This window comes from Nycticebus coucang, chromosome 12 (genome assembly GCF_027406575.1).
Source record: "Nycticebus coucang isolate mNycCou1 chromosome 12, mNycCou1.pri, whole genome shotgun sequence".
Classification (NCBI taxonomy): Eukaryota; Metazoa; Chordata; class Mammalia; order Primates; family Lorisidae; genus Nycticebus; species Nycticebus coucang.
Window position 1 is genome coordinate 35,228,868 of NC_069791.1, and position 23,271 is coordinate 35,252,138.

The following is a 23,271-nucleotide window of genomic DNA, read 5'->3' on the forward strand; positions in this document are numbered from 1 at the left end:
ACTCAGCTGCCATCTTGCTCCTTTTTTTTTTTTTTTTTTTGAGACAGAATCTCACTTAATGGCCCTCGATAGAGTGCCATGGTGTCACAGCTCACAGCAACCTCCAGCTCTTGGGCTTAAGTGATTCTCTTGCCTCAACCTCCCAAGTAGCTGGGACTACAGGCACTCACTGTAACACCCGGCTATTTTTTGGTTGCAGTTTGGCTGGGGCCGGGTTCAAACCCACCACTCTTGGTATATGGGGCCAGCGCCCTACTCACTGAGGCACAGGCACCACCCTCTGTAAAATCTTAACTGCTAATAGCTTACTGTTGACCAAAAGCCTTACCAATAACATAGTCAATTAACATGTATTTTGCATGTTATGTGTATTAATACTATGAATGTAATAAGCTATTAAGAAAATCATAGAGAAGAGAAAATATATTTACTTTTTGTTAAGTGGAAGTGGATTTTTATTTCCATTGTTCCTCATGTTGAGCAGCCTGAGGAAGAAGAGGAGGGGTTGGTCTTGCCATTTTAGGGGTGACAGCTGGAAGAAAAATCCATGTATAAGAGGACCAGTTCAAGTCCATGTTGTTCAGTGTCAACTGTAAATACAAATTCTACTGGTTTTATTATGTTTTATATTACGTTCTTTTTCCTCAGCTGATCTAACTTTATTGGTATCTCCCTTCATTGGTTGAGGTTGAAGGGATGGCTTTTCACAAAATTCCATCTACAGATGGATTGTTTCATAGATTATTCTGTTTGATATCTTTACTTCCACTGATTATAAAGCCACTGTTTTGTATTTTATTATGGTAGCATCAAGGTCATGTTACTGATCCACTTTATGAACTGAAGTTGTCATTAGGTCAGTTTTTTTTTAAGCCCAATTATTATTTTACCTCTAGAAATAAGAAGCTGATAAAATTTAACATATTTTAAATGGTCTTGCAAAATCATTTAGAGTCAAAGGTACATCTAATTATCTTTTATACTAAAGGGCAGGCATATTAGGAAAAATATTTGAGAGAGTAGGCTGTCTACTAAAATCAAACTATCCAAAGCCTTCAAGCCAGCAAGTCATGAATAGTCATGATTCTGATACAGATTAGGGGCATGAAATCTCTTTTGGGCATGAATTTTAATCATGCTATCCAATATGGTGGAGTTTGTGGCCCCTGAGGTTCAGCTTGGACCAGAGGCAAGTGTGGAAGCCTATTTTGTGAAGGAATAGACTTGCTTTAATTTATGCTTCCAAAATGACTTGCATTAATTCAAGTTCTTACTCCTTGCCAGAGGGTTAGAAGTAGAGGGCCATCATTCATTCTTATGGAGTCTTAGAGTCTTGGAAGAGGTCCTGCTATTTTAAGTTTACCTGCTATTTTAGGTAACCCCTCCTCTCATTGGTTCCATAGCTCAGCCTGGAGACTGACACGTAGAGCAGTTGTGCCCTAAAATGATTTGGAATGTAGTGAACAACCTTATCATTGGCTAGTTTGTTTTCATTCAAAGTCAGGATAAGAAGAGTCTTTGGCATAAGGAGCTAGCATGCATAGTCAGTAGGTTATATTGCTATTCCTTACTTCATTTCAATGGAATTGCCTTAATATAGTAAACAAGCAGTGTCTTACCTGTTACCACTATATGTGTGAATACCCTCAAATTATCCCGTTTCCCTTTCTTTTATAGTCAATACACATTCCAACCATGGAGAATGGTCCTAAGCTCGCAAGTCGTATCTTGAGCAAATTGACTGATATTCAGGTAAGAGCTTCTTTCTTTTTAAAAAGTCACCTTATTTCACTGGGAGCTCACAACAAAATCATATTTTAATGGAGAGAAGTGAGTAAATACAACAATTTGAGATCAGTAAGTTAAATTTAAAGAAAATATCCCCAATGTATGTGTGGGTATGAGCAAATCAGAAGTGGGTAGAAGGTAAATGATTTAAAAAAAAAAAAAGAAAGAAAATACTGTCAGGAGCTCCCAAGTTACTTAACATTTAAATAATGTAGATAAATTTTGAACTATAATATACCCTTATTTAAAAAAAGAAAAGAAGTAGGAGAAACCATAGGAAGGAAATTACATGAGCTATGCTTCCAACACAGATATGACCACTGTTAATTTTTGATGTCCTAAACTTTAATGTTCGGTAACTACTTATATACTTTTAGATATTTTTACCTGACAGTGGGGCCATGTTATTCATATGCATAACTTTGTTACCATCTTTTTTCATTTAATAAACTGTTTGCTTTTTCATATCAATAAATAGTTTTCTCAAACCATTTATAAAGTTTAATTGAATTCCATTATATCGATGTACTATTGTTCAGTTGTATTATTGAACAATTTCTTTATTGGCAATTTTTTCGCTATTATGAACAAAACATCCTTGATTATATTCCCTTAGAATACATCTGTGTGATAGTACTTACTGGGGACACCTTTTTTTTTGGACACTTACTTTTTCATACTGCTAATTTTATTTTACTTTTTTTTTTTTTTTTTGAGAGTAAGAGTCTCACTTGTTGCCTTGGGCAGAGTGCCCTAAGCTAACAACAACCTCAAACTCTTGGGCTCAAGCAATCCTCCTGACTCGGCCTCCCAAGTAGCTGGGACTATATAGGCTCCCACCAGGATGCCCAGCTAGTTTTTCTATTTGTAGTAGAAACAGGGCCTCACTCTTTTTTATGCTGGTCTCAAACTCCTGAGCTGAAGTAATCCACCCTCCTTGGCCTCTCAGAGTGCTAGGATTATAGGCGTGAACCCCATGCCTGGCCTATTTTACCTATTTTTTCCTGAGCAGCAACCTACGCTAATATCTCATCAGGCAATTAAGCAGGCCCATCAACTACCAGATAACACTAGGCCACCTAGAGAAAAGAATGTTCTGTAATTTGCAAACATTTTGCAAGTTGTTGGAGGATTTTGTTGAGCTGAGATACCATCATTGCCAGTTAGTGAAAATATCCAACTAAGGTGGACTGAAACTCACACAGGAAAGTAAAATAAAGTTTGATTGTTTGGATGATGTCACATGATACTGAATCAAATGACTGAGTGAAATTTTAAGTTGGTCAGGAAAGCAGAGGGCCTCTAGAGAGCAGTTGAGGGCCTTGGGTAGTGAGGAAAAGTGGTATTTGTCAAAACACTAACTCAGCAATGTTTGTGTGCAAAATTCATAGAAATAAACGAAGAGTATATTGTAGGCTTTGGATCAATGAGCTGCCATACTTACACTCTCCAATCAAGGCTTTCTGTAAGAATTTTTTGTAAAGGAAATAAAGGAATATCTTAATATTGGAAGAAATAAAATATACTCAGTTGTTTTTTAATTTTGTACACAGAAACAATTAGAAGTTATTTGAGGTAATACAAATTTCTGCATGGACTTTTAAGAGGGCAAGTGTGATCACAGTTAAAAGAAAGATCACTTTGGAAAGATTTTCAACAAATTATACAGAGTTTTCTTGGGTAGATTATATATTTCACAGCAGTTGATGCACAAAATGAGATTTCAGAGTTACCTCCAAGAGAGAAGTGAAACTGATTTGGTTGTAAAGAATTAACAGAAAAGGAAAAGGTCACCAGGCTGAGAGGAAAATCCAGCTCTATAAAATCGGGAGTAGAAAGATCTGAGTGGGGGGGTTCAATAGACATGATCGTGAAACATTGGCTGTGGAAGGGACCACACCAGGAGGCAAAAGAAGAAATACAACTCATCAAAATTGAGATGATGATGACAAAATGCGTGTATTAGAAAGTCTGAATAAGATGTTCTCAGAAAGAACGTTTTTAAAAGTAAGAGTGTGAAAGCCAAGATAAAGTGACTAAAATAAATGGTTTTGATCAATTCATTCAACACATGTTTGTATTGTGTGCAAACAGTACGGGCTGGCTATTCACTGTGCTGGTGATTAATAGTGAAAAGGGGAACAAAATTATCAAGGTGAAGCACACTGATATAGAAGGACCAAGCAAATATTCAGTGTAACTGCGAGACCCTGTGGAGAAGCCGAGAAAGGAAAGTACATGTGAAACAGAGTATGAGGAAAAAATACAGCTTTTCCCTGTGACTTCATTTATTATCTGTACCACTTAGTAAACCTGGCTTACTTTACTGTACCAGATAGTAAAGGATAATGGTAGTTACCACTGCAAAACTAATGATGTATTCAGAACTCCATACTGGATCAACAAAGGAATGTAATTACAGGACGTGTGAGGAAATAATGGCCGTGCTGAACCGCAGACCAGAAGCCCCAAATCAGATACGAATTGTTAAGTAACAAAGACCATCTATTCCCAGTTTTCAGAGCACATCTCAATTACTTTGTGCCTACGAACTTGGAACCTGAAGTCTCAAAATCATTCTCTTACACAATGGCAAATGGGTGCTGTCTGCCAAGCTAAGAGGTTGTCTGTCTGTTTCTTTCCAAGAAAAATAATGAACAGTCATTATTGAGGAAGAAAAGCATAGAATTGCATCATGTTGTACATTGGATTTCCTTTGGTGTTACATGGAAACTGGATGTTTCCTACCAAATGTTTCTGGTAAATTAAGAGAGGAGCAGCCACCACCAGAAAACCCATCAAGATTCTTGCCAGTATGGCCCCGGGGGAGAATTCCTGCTTAACCACAGACTTGACTTTCCTTCTAACTTCTGTGTGTGAGTAACCATCTCTGAGGCTGAGTGTGCTTCCTATTTAGCTAATTATCCACATAGCTCCCTCTGGGTCTTAGATTGCGTCTAAATACCTCCTGGTAGGGAAACATTTCAAACAAAAGTTTCTTCTTTCTTTTTTTAAGCAACAAAGCAGACCACATCTGTGTTTATATTTAACCACACTTGAACTTGGTGAAGTGTTGTCTGTGTTTTTTTTTTCTGTTTCCTGTTACTCTTCTACTGTTCCCATTACCTTCATACGCACCTTGCTCCCACCATCTGAGGTCCTCTCTCCCCTCCCAGGCTGTTCTGTTGTCCAAGGCCTCTTGTCTCTGCCCTCCTTCCACAGTTTGCTCACCTGGGAAGGCCTTGGTTATCTTTTATGGCTCAGATCCTTTAGGATCCTTTTAAATTTCTCCTGAAATAACCCTCTCCTCTGGTCCAAATACACATTCATCTACTTAAATACAGCTTCTTCCTCTGGTTTCCTAGTGCCAGGGATTATCCCAGAAGGCCACTAACTTACACTGTAATTAGTCACACACTAGTCTTCCCCTGAGGACTGTTTGGATGTCAGAATTGTTTATTCTCTTTTTATGCCCCCAGTGTTCTGCGCAGGGCCTAAGCCATGGTACATATGCAGTTGTGTGTTTCTTGAATGAGTAAAGGAATGCAAAGGAACGACCAGGCAAATACTACAGATTAAAAAAAGTATTGCTGTTGTATATCAACACATTCTGAGAAGAGATAGGAGGTCTTGCGTGATGTCAAGTTATTTTTCAGAAAACCTGATTTAAATCTTTTTTTTCCAAATGAGATATGCATTGAGACCGTTGTCTGCATCAGATAAAAGCTAGAGCCTGGGTCTTCGGTATCAGGGGAGCCTGTGTGAGTAACTAGCATTATTGCTATTTAGCTTCACTGAAGTGGGAAGTAGTGATTGCAAAGACTCAGGAGTAGGCAGGGTAAGCAGTGTCAGAAAAGAAAAGCCTGAATGAAACAGGAGCAGTTATCTGCATTATTCCTGGGTCACCAGGTAGGATTAAAAAGTCTGCTTTTATATTAGTGGCTACAGCTTTGTAAACATGAAGGACCATCAGTGATTGCTGCATTTTTTTCTTATTTTCGGTGGAGCAGCAAGATGACTTTTAGTTGTATCAAAATTAAAAGTCCAAAGTCCCCCCCCCCTTCCCTCCCTGTGTCCTGAGCTGTCCTCTGTCCACATACAGACTTTGTCTCTAGATTGCCCTGGTGTGACTCAGTCCTTTGATTAGCTTGCCAGCCCCTTTTGTTTCCAGCACAGGATTACAAAGCTCTGCATGGCCTTTAAATGGTGTTTAGAACAAGATTGACAAATTGCCACCCAGGGGGCGGCACTGACTGTATTTTTATTGGAGTTGTAGAAAGCGGGTACACGACTCACGGGTTATCCTTCTGTTTTGCTGAGAATTTTCTGCTGAATGTAAAAGGCATTTAGCAAAACCACATGAAATTGTTTGCCATATGTACCCCGAATGTGAAGTAATGAACTGGTCATGAGTTGTGTTTTGGTTTAGTGTTCTAAGTGGAATTTGCAAAAGATTAAAATCCTGCACATCATACTGATAGTCTTTCACGTGGGCTCTAAAACACCATTGCTCAGCCTCCACGTGATTTGTCACGTTGCTTTAGCACCATCTCTGATTCCAGTGAACAAGGCAGAGTAAGTATGACTTATGGAGGGCCTAATAGGTGTTGTCCCTGTGGGTCTGCTGCTGTCACTCCGTAATGACACTGACAGTAGTACATATAATGACATCCAGCCCATGCAGACACATCACATTTTCTCTTTGCCCTCCTTCTATGGACACCTATTCTTTTTTTTTTTTTTTTTTTTTTTTTTGCAGTTTCTGGCCGGGGCTGGGTTTGAACCCGCTGCCTCCAGCTTATGGGGCCAGTGCCCTACTCCTTTGAGCCACAGGTGCTGCCCTTTTTTTTTTTTTGAGACAGAGTTTCACTATGTCGATCTCAGTAGAGTGCTGTGGTGTCACAGTGCACAGCAACTTCCAACTCTTGGGCTTAAGCAATTCTCTTGCCTCAGCCTCCCAAGTAGCTGGGACTACAGGCACCCACCACAACTCCTAGCTATTTTTTTTGTTGTAATTGTCATTATTGTTCAACAGGCCTGGTCTAGGTTTGAACCTACCAGCCTCGATGTATATGTTTGGTGCCCTAACCGCTGAGCTATGGGTGCCGAGCCTGGACACCTACTCCTGAAGAAAGAATATAATTTCTATCTCTGCTAAAATCTGCCATCTCTAGTTAGAATTAGTTTCCCTGGAAAAATGAAATTGAATTATCCACCAGCCAAATGAAAAAATTGATTGCTCCATGAAATGCACAGGTCTAGATGTTATGAATTACTTGTAACATCACATTTCTTGGGTACATTTCAGAAGGCTATGATTTTACATAAAAGCATAAATTACACATGGAGGGGGTAAAACGTAAGACACAGTATGTAGGTTTGTAGGGTGATGATATATGGCCTATGACTGTCACTGTAACCAAAATTGATGTTCCATCATTTATAAAAGTAAAACAACTAATTGAAAGCAAATTTACTTTATCCGCTGACATTCAAGATGAAGTGGTAGTAGTCATGAATCACAATTCTGTTGATCTGCTAAAATGTCAATATACTAACACTCAGTTGTTATTAATGGCCAAAGTATCTGATATATTAATGGGAATCCAAGTAAGGGAAATAAAATACATGTTTGGTTTGTACTGTAAGTCATATTGATACACATATAAAGCAGGTAGAATTTGAAGATGTTACATCCGGCGTTCATCGTGGTGCAACCGAGTTGGCAGCAAAAGGCTACACTCCATAGGCAACTCTTTCTGGTGTGGATTAAGCAAGTCTCTTGACAGCCACTGGGCTTCCATCATTATCCCTTTCTTGCAAAGCACCAGGTGGTAGATAGACCCATTCCTGGCTCTGAGCATTTTTACCATTTAGACTCTCCTCTCAGCACACGTACAGTGTGACATATACAAGAAATGAACATCAGAGGCAGGAGAAACACCTTGTGATGAAGAGCCTCCCTAACCTCATGTAAAACGAGAGCCTTACTAACTTTATGTGTAAACGAGAAGCTTGGATTAAAATTTGTTGCTCTTCATACTTGATTTTTTTTTAGCAGGACTTTCTTCAAAAGAAATCTTTCCTGGCATCCCAGGATATGAAATGAGTAAAAGTGGGATTATTCTGAAGTAAAGAACTAGAATCCAGAGCCCTCCTTATTTGGGTCATCCCTGCATCTTAGATGGTCACAAAAGTTCTTTCAAATTGAAATTCTAATGTTTCGTATTAATTCAAACTAAAGTTATATCAGGGCTAAAAGAAAGCCAGGTCTTGGCGAAAATGGACGTAGTCTGATTCTGATAAACACAGGGTGACAAATTTAATGGTTCAATAAACTAGGTTGGGGAGGTCTGATACAAGTCAGTCTCTGCACACATGGCTCTGTGAACAGGTGGAGGGCAGTCCAGAGTCAAAAAGGTGGAATTGAATGTGAGAGGAACCTGGGCTGGTATCTGGGCTCTTGCATTTGCAAACGGCGACCTCAAGGATCACTTGAGTTCAGGAGTTCGAGACCAGCCTGAGCAAGAGTGAGACCCTCATCTCTACAGAAAATAGAAAAATTAGCTGGGCCTTGTAGATGCCTGTATTGCTCAGCTGCTTGAGAGGCTGAAATAGAAGGATCACTTGAGCCCAGGAGTCTGAGGTTGCTATAAGTTACAATGATGCCACAGCACTCCATCTAGGGTAGACAGTCTACTTAGTGAGACAGTCTCAAAAAAAAAAAAAGATTGACTTACCGATTGAATTGATAAATACAGAGTTAAGTTTCTGTATAAAATATCTTTGTTTCTTTTGATTCCATTTTAAATATTAAAATACAAGTTTGCTTTTAAAGCAAATTATTTGTTAATATAAATAATCACATTCTGGTTATGATCCAGTTTCATAACCTTTGAAGGAATGAGAAAAATTGGGATGCTTACCTAGCACAGACAACTTTGATTTAGAGAACAGTCTCTTTTAAGATCCACGGGGCTTGTCAATTTACTATTTTGTTCATGAACATAAAATGCTGTTTTTTTAATTTTTTTCTTTTTTTTTATTATTAAATCATAGCTGTGTACATTAATGTGATCATGGGGCACCATACACTGGTTTTATAGACCGTTTGACACATTTTCATCACACTGGTTAACATAGCCTTCCTGGCATTTTCTTAGTTATTGTGCTAAGACATTTATAGTCTACATTTAGTAAGTTTCACTTGTACCCTGGTAAGATGTACCGTCACCTATGGTGCATTTTTTTTTTTTTTTTTTTAGAGACAGAGTCTCACTTTACCGCCCTCGGTAGGGTGCCGTGACGTCACAGGACTCACAGCAACCTCCAGCTCTTGGGCTTTCGCGTTTCTCCTGCCTCAGCCTCCTGAGCAGCTGGGACTACAGGCACCCGGCACAACCCCGGCTATTTTTTGGTTGCCGTTTGGCCCAGGCTGGGTTTGAACCCACCACCCTCGGTATATGGGGCTGGTGCCCTACTCACTGAGCCACAGGCACCACCCCACCTTTTTTTTGAGACAGAATCTCATTTTGTCACCCTTGGTAGAGTGCCATGGTGTCATAGCTCATCGCAACCTCAAACTCTTGGGCTTGAACAATCCTGTGGCCTCCGCCTCCTGAGTAGCTGGGACTACAGGCTCTCACCACAAGGCCTGGCTATTATTTATTTATTTATTGCAGATGTGGTCTTGCTCTTGCGCAGGCTGGTCTTGACCTCCTGAGCTCAAGCAATCTACCTGTCTCGCCTTCCCAGTGTTAGGATTACGGTGTAAAATGCTCGTTATTGCACCTCAGCATCACTTGAACTGCTTGCTGAAACGCAGAGACCCATCCCCAGAGTCTCCCATTCAGTCTGAGGTGGGGCCTGAGAACGTCCATTTCTAGTTTGTTACCAGGCGATGCCAATACCAGTGGTCTGGGAATACACTGTGAGCATCACTTCTTTAGAGTAAAAGTAACAATAACAATTTAACTCAGTCACTTCATTTGGAGAACAGAAGCAAAACAGAGAAATGATAACGCAAAAGCATGTACCCAAGAGGCCCTACGCCTGCTATGAACTTGAGCTCAGCCATCCTCATAAAATCCATGATCCTTTTCAGGTATTTTTTTTAATGTCCCAAACAAAAACCTTTTATATAACCTTGGTGGTATTATTAAGTTTGTTTATAAGCTGTTCCTGCATTGTTCGCTTTTACACTGAAACCTGTTTTCTTGCTTTTGTTTTAGTATGGAAGAGAAGAAAGTGACTGGACAATCGTATTATCCTGAATGAAACATACAGGACTCTGACTGTCTGCTGTTGGGGTGGATTCTTGCTTTTGAATTTGTGGTAGATATTTTTAGGCTGCCTGTTAGAAGCTGTGCACAGTGTAGTTTGTGTTATTAGTGTGTTGCAAGCGTGATTGTTTTCCTCCTGCCAGAGAAGATGACGTGCAATCATCGAATAGTGTTTGAAAACTCAGAAGTAGCCGCTTCCCATCACCCTTCCCAGGCAAATGTTCTCGTAAGCCGTAGAACATGGAATTTTCCTCTGGGATTCAGTGCCTCCCCTAGACTTCACTCCCACGTTAAAGTGTTTGTTTATTCTTTGGTAAAAGTTATGGTCTGCTACTCAACCAAAAGTGATTGTGTGTGTGTGCTTGAAAGCTGATTTGAGTAAATTTCACAAGTAATGTTTCCCACGACAAGGGGAAACAAGTTTGGTTGTTGTTGTTTTTTAAAGACTCTGAAAAACTGGATTTCCTCCCATTACAGTGTTTCACAGGCCTCCCAGGTCCATCCTAAGATGAATATCTCCCCTCTTGCTGATGTCACACGTTCTACTTCGAGCTCACCTGGGGCATCAGTGACACCTGAGCACATTTCTACCAGTTGCCCTTTCACACGATATCGTGATGCTGTTAGTCAGGCTGCTACAAGACTGAGGGTCTTGTGCCTTATAGATCTTATAGACCCCCAAGGCCAGGCACATAGTAGGTGTTCAGTAAGTGTTTTGTATAATGAATGATGCACGTTCAGCTTCTATAGAAGGGCACTTCCTTTGTTTCTACAGTAAGAAACCTCTTTCTTTGAACTTATGATTGATTCTGATATAGTGTATGTTTACCTCATACGGGTCTTTATTTTCCATGGGCTACTAAGTAATTAGAGATACTATAGGCATAGTTATTTGGAGAAATCATTTCTTACTGAAGGCTGTCTTGGAAGTGAAGATAAAGCTCTACAGAGAGGTCATGATGTCATCACAACCAAATGGAAATGACCGATGTTGTATGTTATGGGTTAGATGCAAAATAAATCATCTTTTTTAGGGGGAGGGATAAAAAAGCAAAGAGGATATATGCTCTGGTTCTTTACTTTTTTTGTACGTGCCCTTTTCTGTTGAATGGAAAGCAGTTAAAGGTGATATTTTCCTCATTTGAGAGATATGAGTTACAATGGTATTCTTCTTGGTTTATCTGGGGGAAAGTCAAATCTTGATAGAAAACATTTAGCCTTAGAAGGTCAGCTCTCGGACATTGTATTTTGGTTTGCCTTGGTTCTAATAACTTTCATCTTGCTGATCATATTTTATTCTCTTTTCAAAGCAATGGTGAACAGAACATTTCTAAAAGTTTGATGCATTGGAAAAATTTCCTCAAGGCATTTAGCAACACATAGCAAATGGGCTTTGATTCTTTTTCAAAACTTTCAGCCATAGGATCTTTTATAGACAGAAATAGCAAAGTGAAAATTAGAAAAGTATGCGATGAAAAGGAAGGGTAAAAAAATATCTTTTAGGGGGCTTTTAATTGGTGATCTAAAATTTTGGGAGAGTGTTCTTTCTAAGTCCTAGGAGCTTTTGACTTTCTCCTCTACACATTCACCAAGTAGTATTCTAAGGATATACTTTTGCCTTGCCTAAATTCTTTGACTTCATCCTTTTTTTTTTTTTTTAGACAGAGCCTCATTCTGTCACTCTGGGCAGAGTGTCACCATAACTCACAGCAACCTCAGACTCTTGGGTTTGAGCAGTTCTCTTGCCTCAGCATCTCAAGTAGCCAGGACTATAGGCGTGTGCCACCCTGCTCTGCTAGTTTTCTTATGTTTAGTACAGATGGGGTCTCGCTCTGGCTCAGGCTGGTCTCGCACTCCTGAGCTCAGGTGATCTCCCCACCTGGGCCTCCCAGAGTGCCAGGATTATAGGCGTGAGCCACCGCACCCAGCCTGACCTCATCCTTAATATCGTAGTCTAGAAAAAACTTGTGGGTAATTTTAGTTGTCAGGTAGCACATAATATAACTAGACTTTGATTCCTATGAAATAGAAATTATTTATTTGCCATAATATATTTTATACTGCCCATCTCTAAATTTAGTGTGGCAAGACATGTCCATTGTGAAAGTTGGAAAACATCATATTGTATGGTTTCTATTATAAAATTTTAAGAGCATTTTAAGCCCTTTCTACCAGACCCGGTGACAGCTAAGGGTATACATTTTTTTTAAAACTGGAGGTCTCCTAATACAGAGAACACAGTCTGCCATTCTCACTTAAGTAATAAGACAGGAAATTGACCTTGACACTGTCTTGTTAAATAGATTTAAAAGGAACATCTGCACATCTTGTTTCCTTGTTCTCTGTTTGTTTAATTGCAATGGATTAATACAGCAAGAGTGCCACATTATAACCAGGCAATTATCCTTTCTTCAGGACTTAGTTATCCTCACGCTAATTGATCATTTAAGGCATAAGATAGTGTAGCATTAAGAACATGTGAAGCTAATCTGCTCAAAAAGATCAACAAATTAATATTGTTGCTGATATTTGCATAATTGGCTGCAATTATTTAGTGTTTAATTGGGTTGATCAAATGAGATTCAGCAATTCACATGTGCATGAATATAAACAGAACTGGTGGCACTTAAAATGATAATGATGAACTTATTCTGGTCGTTCTCATCCACATTTTCAGTTTTTACATTTCAGACCAAGTTTGTCAGCTTGTTTCCAAAGCACCATCAGTAGAGACCAAGATTTTAAAATGAAGTGTTAAGATACAAACAAAACCTGAGCATTGCCTAAAAGAGATTTGCTATTAGGACTTTTCTTTGTTACAGTCATTTATTAAGGATGCAACTCCTACCAAGAGACGAGTCAGTTTCAGGGACCATGTTTTCTAGTTCAAGGATGAATACATTCAGAACACCTGCTTTAGCCTTTGCTCCCAGGCACACAAAGGAAAAACAAAAGGGAAAGAAGTGACTGAAAAACCTTGTTAGGGAATCAAGTTTGTTTTTTTTTTTCCTACTCAGTAAACAGTATCCTCTATTTTTTCAAAAGATTTCTGTAAGAGGAGAAGCAAAAAAGATCAGAGGTAAGCAGCAGTAAGAAAGCCCAGAATAGCGTCAACTCTACGCTGATCCATGATGGCAGCAGTCCTGCAGATGGAGGCGTGCATCACACATTCTGTTAGTTTTGTTGCTCCATAAAATTGTACCTCGATGTATAGTCTTGCTTGCCTCAACTCCAGGCACCTCGGGCACTTGAAGGTATTAGTGAGTGTATTTTAGCAGTCAAAAGGATTTTAGGAGTACATTGTTAAGCTTCAGTTTCAGTTCTGCTTTTGGGTAATTGTGCTATGAAAACAGCTGTCAAAGTAAAAAACTAACTTACACTTACTTTTCCTCAGTCCCCCGCGGTGCTCAAATGCTATATTCTGTTTCATTTTTTTTTTCAGTTGTATTTTCTTATTTATCCTTATGATTGGAAAGAATTTATTTTGAGCAGAAAGCAATATTCACTTTCAATGATCGATAGTTTTCTAGAACATTTAGAGCAATACATATTCATCACTAAGGGTTAGAGAAACCCCTTATTTCATGTCCTGATTTTAAATATGATTGGAGATTATTCTTACTTGCAATGTGGATTTTGTCTTACATCGATATGCAAAAACTTTAGGTAAAAGTAGTAATGCTAGCAAGTACTTTTATTGGGCATTTTATGTCAGCTGTCTCTTTGTGTTACCATGAGAAGAATTTGTGCTGCTGTTTTTCAGATATCCTCCCCCAAAGGAAGCAAAGGGTGCCACCCTTTCAGTAAGCATCTCCTATTGACAGAGGGGGGTTATATTAGTAGTTAACTTGATAGATGTTGACTGAGCATCTACAAAGGTGCGTTTAGTCCAAACAGCAATAGGAAATTTGTTTTAGAAAGCAAATGGCATGTAGACATTACCCTCATGGGGGTTCATTGTCTATTTCCTGAACTGATTGTAGCCACAATAGCAGTCTGTTAGAAAATGAAGAGGGGAAAGCCAGAGCAAACTTCTGTTGTCAAGAAATCACATGAACATTTCATCTCATTTTTATTTTTTTTCCTTTAAAATTTACATTAATATGAGGGTACATATGATCATTTCGTTTTTAAAGGAAATTTATCCTTCTTTAATTCCTTTCTTTCCCCCAGTGCAAAACTTAGGAGAGTTAGCACTCAGGGTTGTTCAGCTCCTGCCTGTGTGGTGGGGATCACTGCCTTCTGGTTTACCACCAACTCCGTGTGTTTGTTGACTGCCTATCTTTTGATGTAAAACTAACACCAGAGATTACAGAGTCCTCGCTGATTTTCTCAAGTTCAAAGCCAGATTACATTGAAATAAATGATCCCGGAGTGAATTTTTCTAGAAAATATATTATGATTCACACTGTTTATTTTATTTTTTATTCTTTTTTGTTTTATTGTTGGGGATTCATTGAGGGTACAATAAATCAGGTTACACTGATTGCATTTGTTAGGCAAAGTCCCTCTTGCAATTGTGTCTTGCCCCCAAAAGGTGTGGCACACACCAAGCCCCCCCCCCGAAAAGTATTATTGTAATCTTCAGCAAAATTTCCTCATGGCTTTAGATGACTCATAGAAGATTCACACTGTTTAAACTGCTCACTTGAAAGGTGATATAGATCCAGCTACTCAAAAATCATATAACCATGATGTTTTCATAGTTTCAGGTTTTAAATAAGAAAGGCCATTTAAAAATATTATGAGGACATTAATTTTTGCCATTGCCAAAAAGCCTTCTTAAAAATGCAAAGAAAGGTAGTGATTTATTTTTCATCTTCAGGATACCATAATAAAAGACTTGTCAGATATTTAATTTGGGAAGGTTGATGATGAAACTTATCAACAGAGTTTTATATTTGTGGGTAAATTATTCCCTGGGGTCACGTATATGTAAACTTAGTGCTTTAATAAATGATGAAGGTATGGAGTTCAGTCTTGGCCTTTGAAGTGCTCTTTAAATTACACTCAATACAAGTATTGAAGTTTTAAGTCATCTTATTCAGGTAGAAAGTGTATTTTTCATACCACAATAAACTCAGAACTTACCAAGACCTAGAACTTGAGTTTCACAATGTCCAGTGTATGTGATCCACTTTGGGGGTGGTAAGAATTGTTGTAAGCTGTGGTGTAGGAATGAATTAAAATAGTTTCACTGACATTTCTCTACACATTGACTGTCACAGTGGGTAGATCTCTTACTGCTCACGATTGAATTATGGAGAAAAATGTAAAGAAATGAAAGAAAATGAAAAAATAGCAAAGGAAGAGCAAGCGGAGGTAGAAAAAGAAAGAAATGATAGAGGGGAGAAAAATTAAACTTCTGTGTTGTCCAAAGGAGATTTTTTCTTAACCGCCAGGCACTGGGATTTTCAGCTTTCAATGTAGGTGCCGAATACAAATAGTGCCCTTAGAAAGTGATTAAATAAACAAGCCATTCATCATTTTATTAGAATTAGGCCACAGGGTTGAGGTTCTAATCGAAGGCTTGCGTCACATGGAAAACATTTTAGATTGCTACCGATTTGGATGAGACTTTATGTTATATGTGCAGTTGCTTGGTCAGTGAGATCTGTTGTGCCATTTCTTCAACAGAAATGGCATTTTATTCTAAGACTTAGGAAGCTCCTTGAGGCCAAATAAAAGAATGAGTGACAAGGAGTAGATTGTGACTTTTTTCCTTAGCAGTACTATTTGCCACCATCCCCCAGTCCTTGCAGAGGCTTGATTTGGAAGTTGGTGGAGTATTAGGTTTTAACCAAAATGTGCGACAGCATAGTTGCAGGTTTCACGTGACTATTACAATCATTCTCAGGGTTAAGAAAGAAATGCAAATATCTGTCTCAGTTTGTACTTTACTGATAAGTTTTTGAAGAGTATAGGAATTCTCTCAAGAGTCTGGCTATCTGTAGGTTAGGAATCAGGTCTTAACAGGAAGCTCACTAATCTGTTAGGCATCTATAAATTCTGCAGATGTTTTCCTGGTGACTTAAAAATGAATGATCCCACATTACACACCCAGTTAGCTAACACTTAAGAGCTGGAGCCTGACTCACTGTTTCTTGTTTCTAAGAATTTGGGCCTCCTTGATATGGTGGCTGATGGAAAATATTTTGGGGAAGTGGTTTTTCAATTAGAGCCTATGGGAAGGACCTGATAAATTTACCGGTGAAATTTTCGGAACCTATTCTCTCATACCTGAATCTGATAGCAGTTACTGTTGTACGATCACTCTGGCCTTTCCAAATCTCAAATGTCTCTAGTTGTGCAGTGACTTAATTTGCAAATGAAACTTTGCTTTCATGAAAGATTATTTAAAGGTTATGTTAAAAAGATTTTAGCTCACTAGAAGTATCATAGCAGAAATGTGGAAACTACAGTAGGAAAAGGAAACTACCTCATTCTTTGAAGGTTTTGTAGAAGCACAATGAAACATTCTACTGGCTTTGTCGCATAAGAGCCATCTGGTATGAAAAACTATTATGTTTGTATGTGAGAAGGACCTGGAATAATTGTATTTTGCTGGCAATAGACACAGTCTTTATTATTTTCAGGTTCCTTATCAAATCTGTAATTATCCACAGTTTCTGTCATCAATAAAACAACTGAAAAGAATCCTGTTTGTGTGGTTTTGTGAAATCTGTATTGTTGGATGCTTGAAATAACAACACTTAATGAGTATTTTACGGTGTCCCAAGGTGTCTGGTCAGGGGTGTAAGTGGAGTGTAGTAATTTCTAAGCCAAACTGACATTGACAAAGAATTGAGCACGCTTCAAAGACTAAACCATAAACCCTGGGTAGCATCTAAATGGGGTTTATTTTCAAGCATTTGATTAAGGAATAAAATGAGCATTTAAAAATTGTCCTTTCCACTGGTTACGAATTTATCTTTAGTAAAATTTGGCCTTGTCTTTTTGAATTTTGTAAAGAATGACGTGAATACATAACCTCTTCTTATCCACTGTCATAATGGATTGGACTCACTGATACAACCACACACCCGTGTATGTGGTTCACAAGCTTTCAAATAAAAGGAACTTTATAAAATAAAAGGCATCAGTCAAAACTTAGAGAACATCAATGATGGGCTGCTTTTAGCCAAACCAGGCCTTGTATAAATAAACTGCCCTTAAAAGCACCAGGAGAGAATAAAGCCAAGAGGCGATCTATCTGAGGGTCACATTTTGCATTCTTTTTTTTTATATTTGGTCCACATGATTGCAAGCAGAGGAAAATCTCATTTTTACTTCAAAGGGTCAGAGTATTCAGAGACCCTCTTCTCCAGCCCTGTCAACCTGTGAAAAGATTGGCCTTTTTATCAAGATCTCCCAAGAAGTTATGTGCAGTTTGGAAGGTCCAGGCGAAGGTTAATAGTCAAGTTCTCTTACTGTGTCAGTGCTCAACTCCCACAAGCGTGACAAAGAGAGAGCTGTCATTCCTGAGGGTGATGACATGTATTTACTGGAGCTTATGTGATTTATCAGTTGAGACAGCGGTCTCCTTCAGGATAGAAAAGTGTCTTTTCTACATCGAGCTAATGAAAAGCATAAAAGAATAAAAGGGGCAGGATTTTAAATTTTCTAGTTATTTTCCTGCTAAGCTGATTCAGTGTGAACTTCAGCATATTTTTCAAATCAGGAATCTGCTTCCACATAATGTGATGCATCTTCTGTGCCTTACCCTATGATAATTTATTTTTAACTGAAATGTGCCCAACTTTGTGTGTAATGGTGACAACTTGCAGGATTGCATTCCTGTAACCAAACTATCCTGGCCCAGATGCAGGCTCTTCTGTCTTTGCAGAGTAATCCCTGGGCTTATTCTCTAGCTATATCTGTAGACAACAGGGATAGTGTTAAGAAAAACCCATGGCCATTGTCTACAGCAGTCCTTGTCACTAAGCCAAAATGGATTTTTGAAAATTTTATAATATGAAAAAGAAGTTGAAAGATTCATGCGATGTGTTTGTAATGCAAATGCAATCAATATACCAATTTTGAAAGCTGATCTGATCACATATAAAAGGCTATTAAAACTGCATTTGTTTTAAAAAGTTGTATAATCTAGTAAACATTTCTTCTCATCAAAGATTCATTCATCATAATAATAAATGAAGGTGGGTCCATACTTTAATCTCTGGCTTCTTCTAAGCCATGGCAGGATGTCACAAAACAGCTTTCTTAACATGCAGGGGGCCTAATAATTAAAAGAACAGTTAAGAGCCTTCAGCTGACCTTGTGATCTTGAATAAGTTTCTTAAATTGGTGATAAAAAGGAAGATCATAATAGTACCTATCTCATTGGATGTAAGGATTAGCGAGAATATTTATAAAGAACTTGCTACAACAGTTCATGTGTTAAATGTGAGCTGATGGGATTTTATTAAATGAATGAACCCCCAAACAAGGAGGGGATAATGCCTCAAAAAGTTATTTGTGAAGAAGCTGTGATGATTCTGTACCTAGTGAAGGTGGTGAAAGTTTCTAGGCTCAAAGCACAAATACTTGCTCCAGGGCAAGTAGCAAAATCTATCTTCCCCAAACTGTTCCGGGTGAGTCAGAAATGTGTGATCTACTCAAACTTTAGGTAAAAACCAGGGCTAGATTAAGCAATGATTAATAAAATAATTGGGAGATATTTGTAGGTTTTAGAAATGGGACAAGTTCCACTTGTCATGTGAATACAACTGTGATGACTAATTTCATGCATCAGTTTGACTAGGCTGGTGCCTAAATGTTGCTGTGAAGTTATCTTTCAGATGTGATTAATATTTAAATTAGTTAACTTTGAGAAAAGCAGATCACCCTTCATAATGTAGGCGGCATCATCCTGTGAGTTGAAGATCTTAAGAACAAAGATTTTCCAAAGAGAAAATTCAGCCTTAAAACTGCAACAGTGAAATTTTGCCTGAATTTCTAACCTGTCTGGTTTGGCTTGTAGATTTCAGACTCAAGACTGCAGTATCAGGGTGGGCACGGTGGCTCACACCTGTATACACCGGTACACTTTGGAAGGCCAAGGCATGTGGATCACCTGAGCTCAGGAATTGGAGACCAGCCTGAGCCAAGAGCAAGACCTTGTCTCTACTAAAGATAGAAAAACTAGCTGGGCATTGTGGCTAGCACATGTAGTCCCAGCTACTCAGGCAGCTGAGGCAAGAAGATTGCCTGAGCCCTAGAGTTTGAGGGAGATTGCTGTGAGCTAGGGCAACAGAATTACACTCTGGCTCAAAATGAATGAATGAATGAATGCAATTATCAACTCTTACCTGAACTTCCAACCCGTTGGCTTGCCCTACAGATTTTGGACTTGTCAGCCTCCACAATCACAAGGCATTTGAATTCCTTATAATAAATAATGATAAATCAATCTCTGTGTATGTGTATACGCACTCAGAGGTGCCAGAAAACGTATACACATTTTAAGGAAGGAATAGTTTCAATAGAAAGCTATTAAAATGATAATACTCACTCTAAACGGTAATGTTTGTCATCTTGTGTATTGTGTACACGGTAATGTTTGTCATCTTGTGTATTGTGTACACGGTAATGTTTGTCATCTTGTGTATTGTGTACACGGTAATGTTTGTCATCTTGTGTATTGTGTAGTCACGCATCTCTTGTACGTAGTCATTGCACATGTCAAGTGACTTGAGTATTACAATTTTGATAACAGTTTTTCTTTTTTTTTTTTTGTTGCTTGTCTATATGCCTGGTATGTTTTTTTTTTTATATTTATTTATTTTTATTAAACCATAGCTGTGTACATTAGTATGATCGTGGGGCACCATACACTTGGTTCATAGATTGTTTGACACATTTTCATCACACTAGTTAACATAGTTTTTGTAGCATTTTCTTAGTTGTTTTGCTAAGACCTTTACATTCCACATTTACTAGGATTCACATATACCCTTGTAAGATGCACCACAGGTGTAATCCCATTAATCCCCCTCCTTCCCCCTCCCTCCCAGTTTTTCTTTCCTAAAAAGTGCATACATTTTGGGGGGCACCCTCCGTATACGCATATTTGTATCTATATGTCCGTAGATAGATACAGCTCCCATTTGTTTTCTTTCTCTACAGATCCCCGACTATCCCTACTTACGCTTTCCTCTTGCAAGGAAGAAAATCATGTCCTGTATTATTTTCTTTTGACTCAGTTGTCTAATAGAAGGTATGTCGAGCAGTTGGTAAAATGTTCTTCAACCCCATCCTACTGGTGCTCCCACTACCAGGCTGGAGTTAGGAAGCATCTTCGAAGTCATTTGGACTTTCATTCTTTTGTTCCACGTGTATTAATGTTATATTTTGCAAGATGGTTTTTATAAACTCCTGAATAAAGAGAACAACTTGGTCTGCTTCTGCAATAAGTTTGGACAAGGCAATCGAAAAAACAGTAAGCACCTCTCCAGTTTGGTTGTTCTATGGAAGGAGAAGGTAAGCTCATATTTTTTGAGGGAAAGGAAGAGAATTTGGGATGGGAGGGTTGCTTTTATTATAATCACAAGGTGAATGTTTACATTTTCTGCAAGAGTATTTCCCCTCAGTTTAATGCAAACTTTCTTTGATAGCTACAGCAATATTGATAGCTCCTCCTGGTATTGTGGAACAGTTGTTCTTGTTGATTGCTGATTTAAATGGCTAGGATTCTTAGTCTAGTGTATGAAGGCTGCAGATAATTTTGTTTTTGTATTTCCTTTCCATTCACATTCATTCCATTTCCTCATAGTCATCCAGGTGACTATTAGAACTTGTAGTTATTTATGTCAACGTGTGCCTCTCTCACTAGTTTAATAATTCTTGAAAGGATTACATCGAACACATTTTCTTATCTTCCCAGAACAAAGTTCTTTAATCATATATAAGTATGCATTAAGCACTGAGCCTAGTGCCAAGCATCTAATAGGCACCAAGTATTTGGCAGCCCTACATCTTTTTTTTCTCTAAGCACCACTGAGCTCCAAGGATTGAAGATTTCTGGTTTGCAGGCTCAAACTCACTCAATTCACGAATGGATTGGAGATAGGCCTGATCGTGCATTAACAGCTGAGGTTCAGGGCATGAAATTGGCTTTGCAACCCTAATCCCAGCATCTGGTGTCTCTGGGTGAGCCTGTGGATTTCTCTGAGCTAGAGCTTTCTGCCTAACCCTTAAGCTGCGTGTCCATCCATCCTGATGGGCTGGATTTTTGCCCTGGTGTAGTTCTTATCTACAATAGGCACCAGCCTCAAGCCTGGATGTTATCTCTTTAGATATTGAACAGTGGCAATCTAGAATGGCATCTTTTGAAAAAAATCATTACCTCTTGCTCACCTATGGTTATTGCTGAACCCCATCAACCAATCTGTTGCTCATAGAGACTGAAAATGTCTTTCACTGGACCTGAGTTTGCCATAACCTGTTAGACACGGTGATTTGGCTGATCCTACCTCCTGCAGGCTTGCCTGACTCCGGTCTGCACTGCTTTGTCTACAAGCTTACTCATGAAGCCTCAACTTGCAAGAGCTCCCCCTTGGCCCCAAGAGTCAACCATTTTGCTCTGAAAATCATTTATTCCATTTAATTAAATCCTTTTGTTTTTAGAGATTGCAACCTAAAATTTGCACCCGCTAGACAAGCTTTGAAGTTATCTAAAACTTTGCTACTCAAAGTATTGTTATACCAGACCAGCAGCCTCAGCGAGCTTGGGGTGCTTTTTAGACATGCAGAATCTCAGGCCCTCCACAGAGCCACTGAATCAGAATCTACATCTTAATGAGACGATTCATCTGCATATTTTTGTTTTTTGAAACGGTGTCTACTGTGTTGTCCAGGCTGGAGTGCAGTGGCTATTCACAGGCGCAATCATAGCACACTATAGCCTCAAACTCCTGGATTCAAGTGATCCTCCTACCTCAGCCTCCTCAATAGCTGTGACTACAGGCCAGTACATTTAAATACAAAAGCACTGGTCTAAAAACTCCTCAGTATTATATTGAATGGTGGGGGAAGGGCTGAGACACTACAGTGAGGTTACAAACAAGATTCATTTTTGAAAAGCAGAATTAATTTTATAAATAAAGAAATCAGTTCTGAAGTCAAAGTGACTTTCAATTGCCACACTCAAGGTAGCCTTGGCTTTGCTCAGAACCCAACATGAGAAGGTTTGATTATGAAATGTTTTCCCTACTTTATTAATTCCTTCTGAATTTTCTCCTGCAACTGCCTTGCCATCTCAGGGTCACGTGACCGAAGTATCATGGTGGTCTACCAAAATTACCACACAGGAAAGAACAGGAGACTCTTAATTACTAAATTCCTACACACTATTTATTCTTTCTATTTAGAGCCTTTGTAGAGCCTCTGGGCATATATTCAAAATGAAAAAGATAAACAAGATTCCCAGCCAGGTTGCAGCTGTTCTTTAGTTCCTGGGAATACTAACCTAGATAAGTGCTTTCTTTTATCTTAAAGTTAAGTTCTCTGCCAAGGACAGTTGGTTGGCTGCTCACCGGCAGCACTTGGGGTACCACAGGTGCAGTGCTGGGTGGGTCCCGGTGATCCCGGCGAGTTACCTGGTTCCAGGTACAAGCACAGTAGGTCTCCTAAAACCTGAAATTGGAGTGCTGAGAGTCAAGCCGGTTGGACCTAGCTCTTATCAGAATCATAGCTCCATTGCAGACCAGAAGTCATTCTTCCACGGGGCTGGACTGCATCTACAGCAACACAGACGTGAAGAAGTGTTTCCTTTTTAACTATCACAAGAGCAAGAAATGTACTGGCCCTTCCAGGAAAGCATTCTAATATCTAAAGTGTTAACATTTTTTTCCTCTTAAGTCTAAATTCATTTTGATATCCAACAAAAACTAATGAAAATCTAATTTTCCCTACCTACATCACCTCTTTCCACCAATACTCCTTGCTTTTCTAGGTGACACTGCAACTTTCCTCTTTATGTCCGTCTCTTTCTTTTTTCACTGTTGTGCCTGTTCTTTTAAGCCTTGCAAAGCTCTCAGCTTCTCTCACCCTTCAGACTATGGACCCGAACAAGGCACTTTATTTATTTATTTTTGACGCAGAGTCTCACTTTGTCACCCTTGGTAGAGTGCTGTAGTGTCACAGCTCACAGCAACCTCAAACTCCCGGGTTCAAGTGATTCTCTTGCTTCAGCCTCCCA

General features: G+C 38.9%; 1 protein-coding gene across 3 annotated transcripts in view; it reads left to right on the plus strand.

The window, feature by feature from the left end:
- The window catches only part of BCAT1 (branched chain amino acid transaminase 1), a 126,759-nt gene extending 110,033 nt beyond the window's left edge, over positions 1-16,726 (plus strand). For all 3 annotated transcript variants that reach the window (XM_053557157.1, XM_053557156.1, XM_053557158.1), the window contains exons 10-11: positions 1,678-1,752; positions 10,020-16,726. In XM_053557157.1, coding sequence (XP_053413132.1) covers positions 1,678-1,752; positions 10,020-10,061 — 117 coding nt within the window. In that variant the 3' untranslated portion in view covers positions 10,062-16,726. The remainder of the gene's footprint in view (positions 1-1,677; positions 1,753-10,019) is intronic.
- Positions 16,727-23,271: the final 6,545 nt, after the last annotated feature.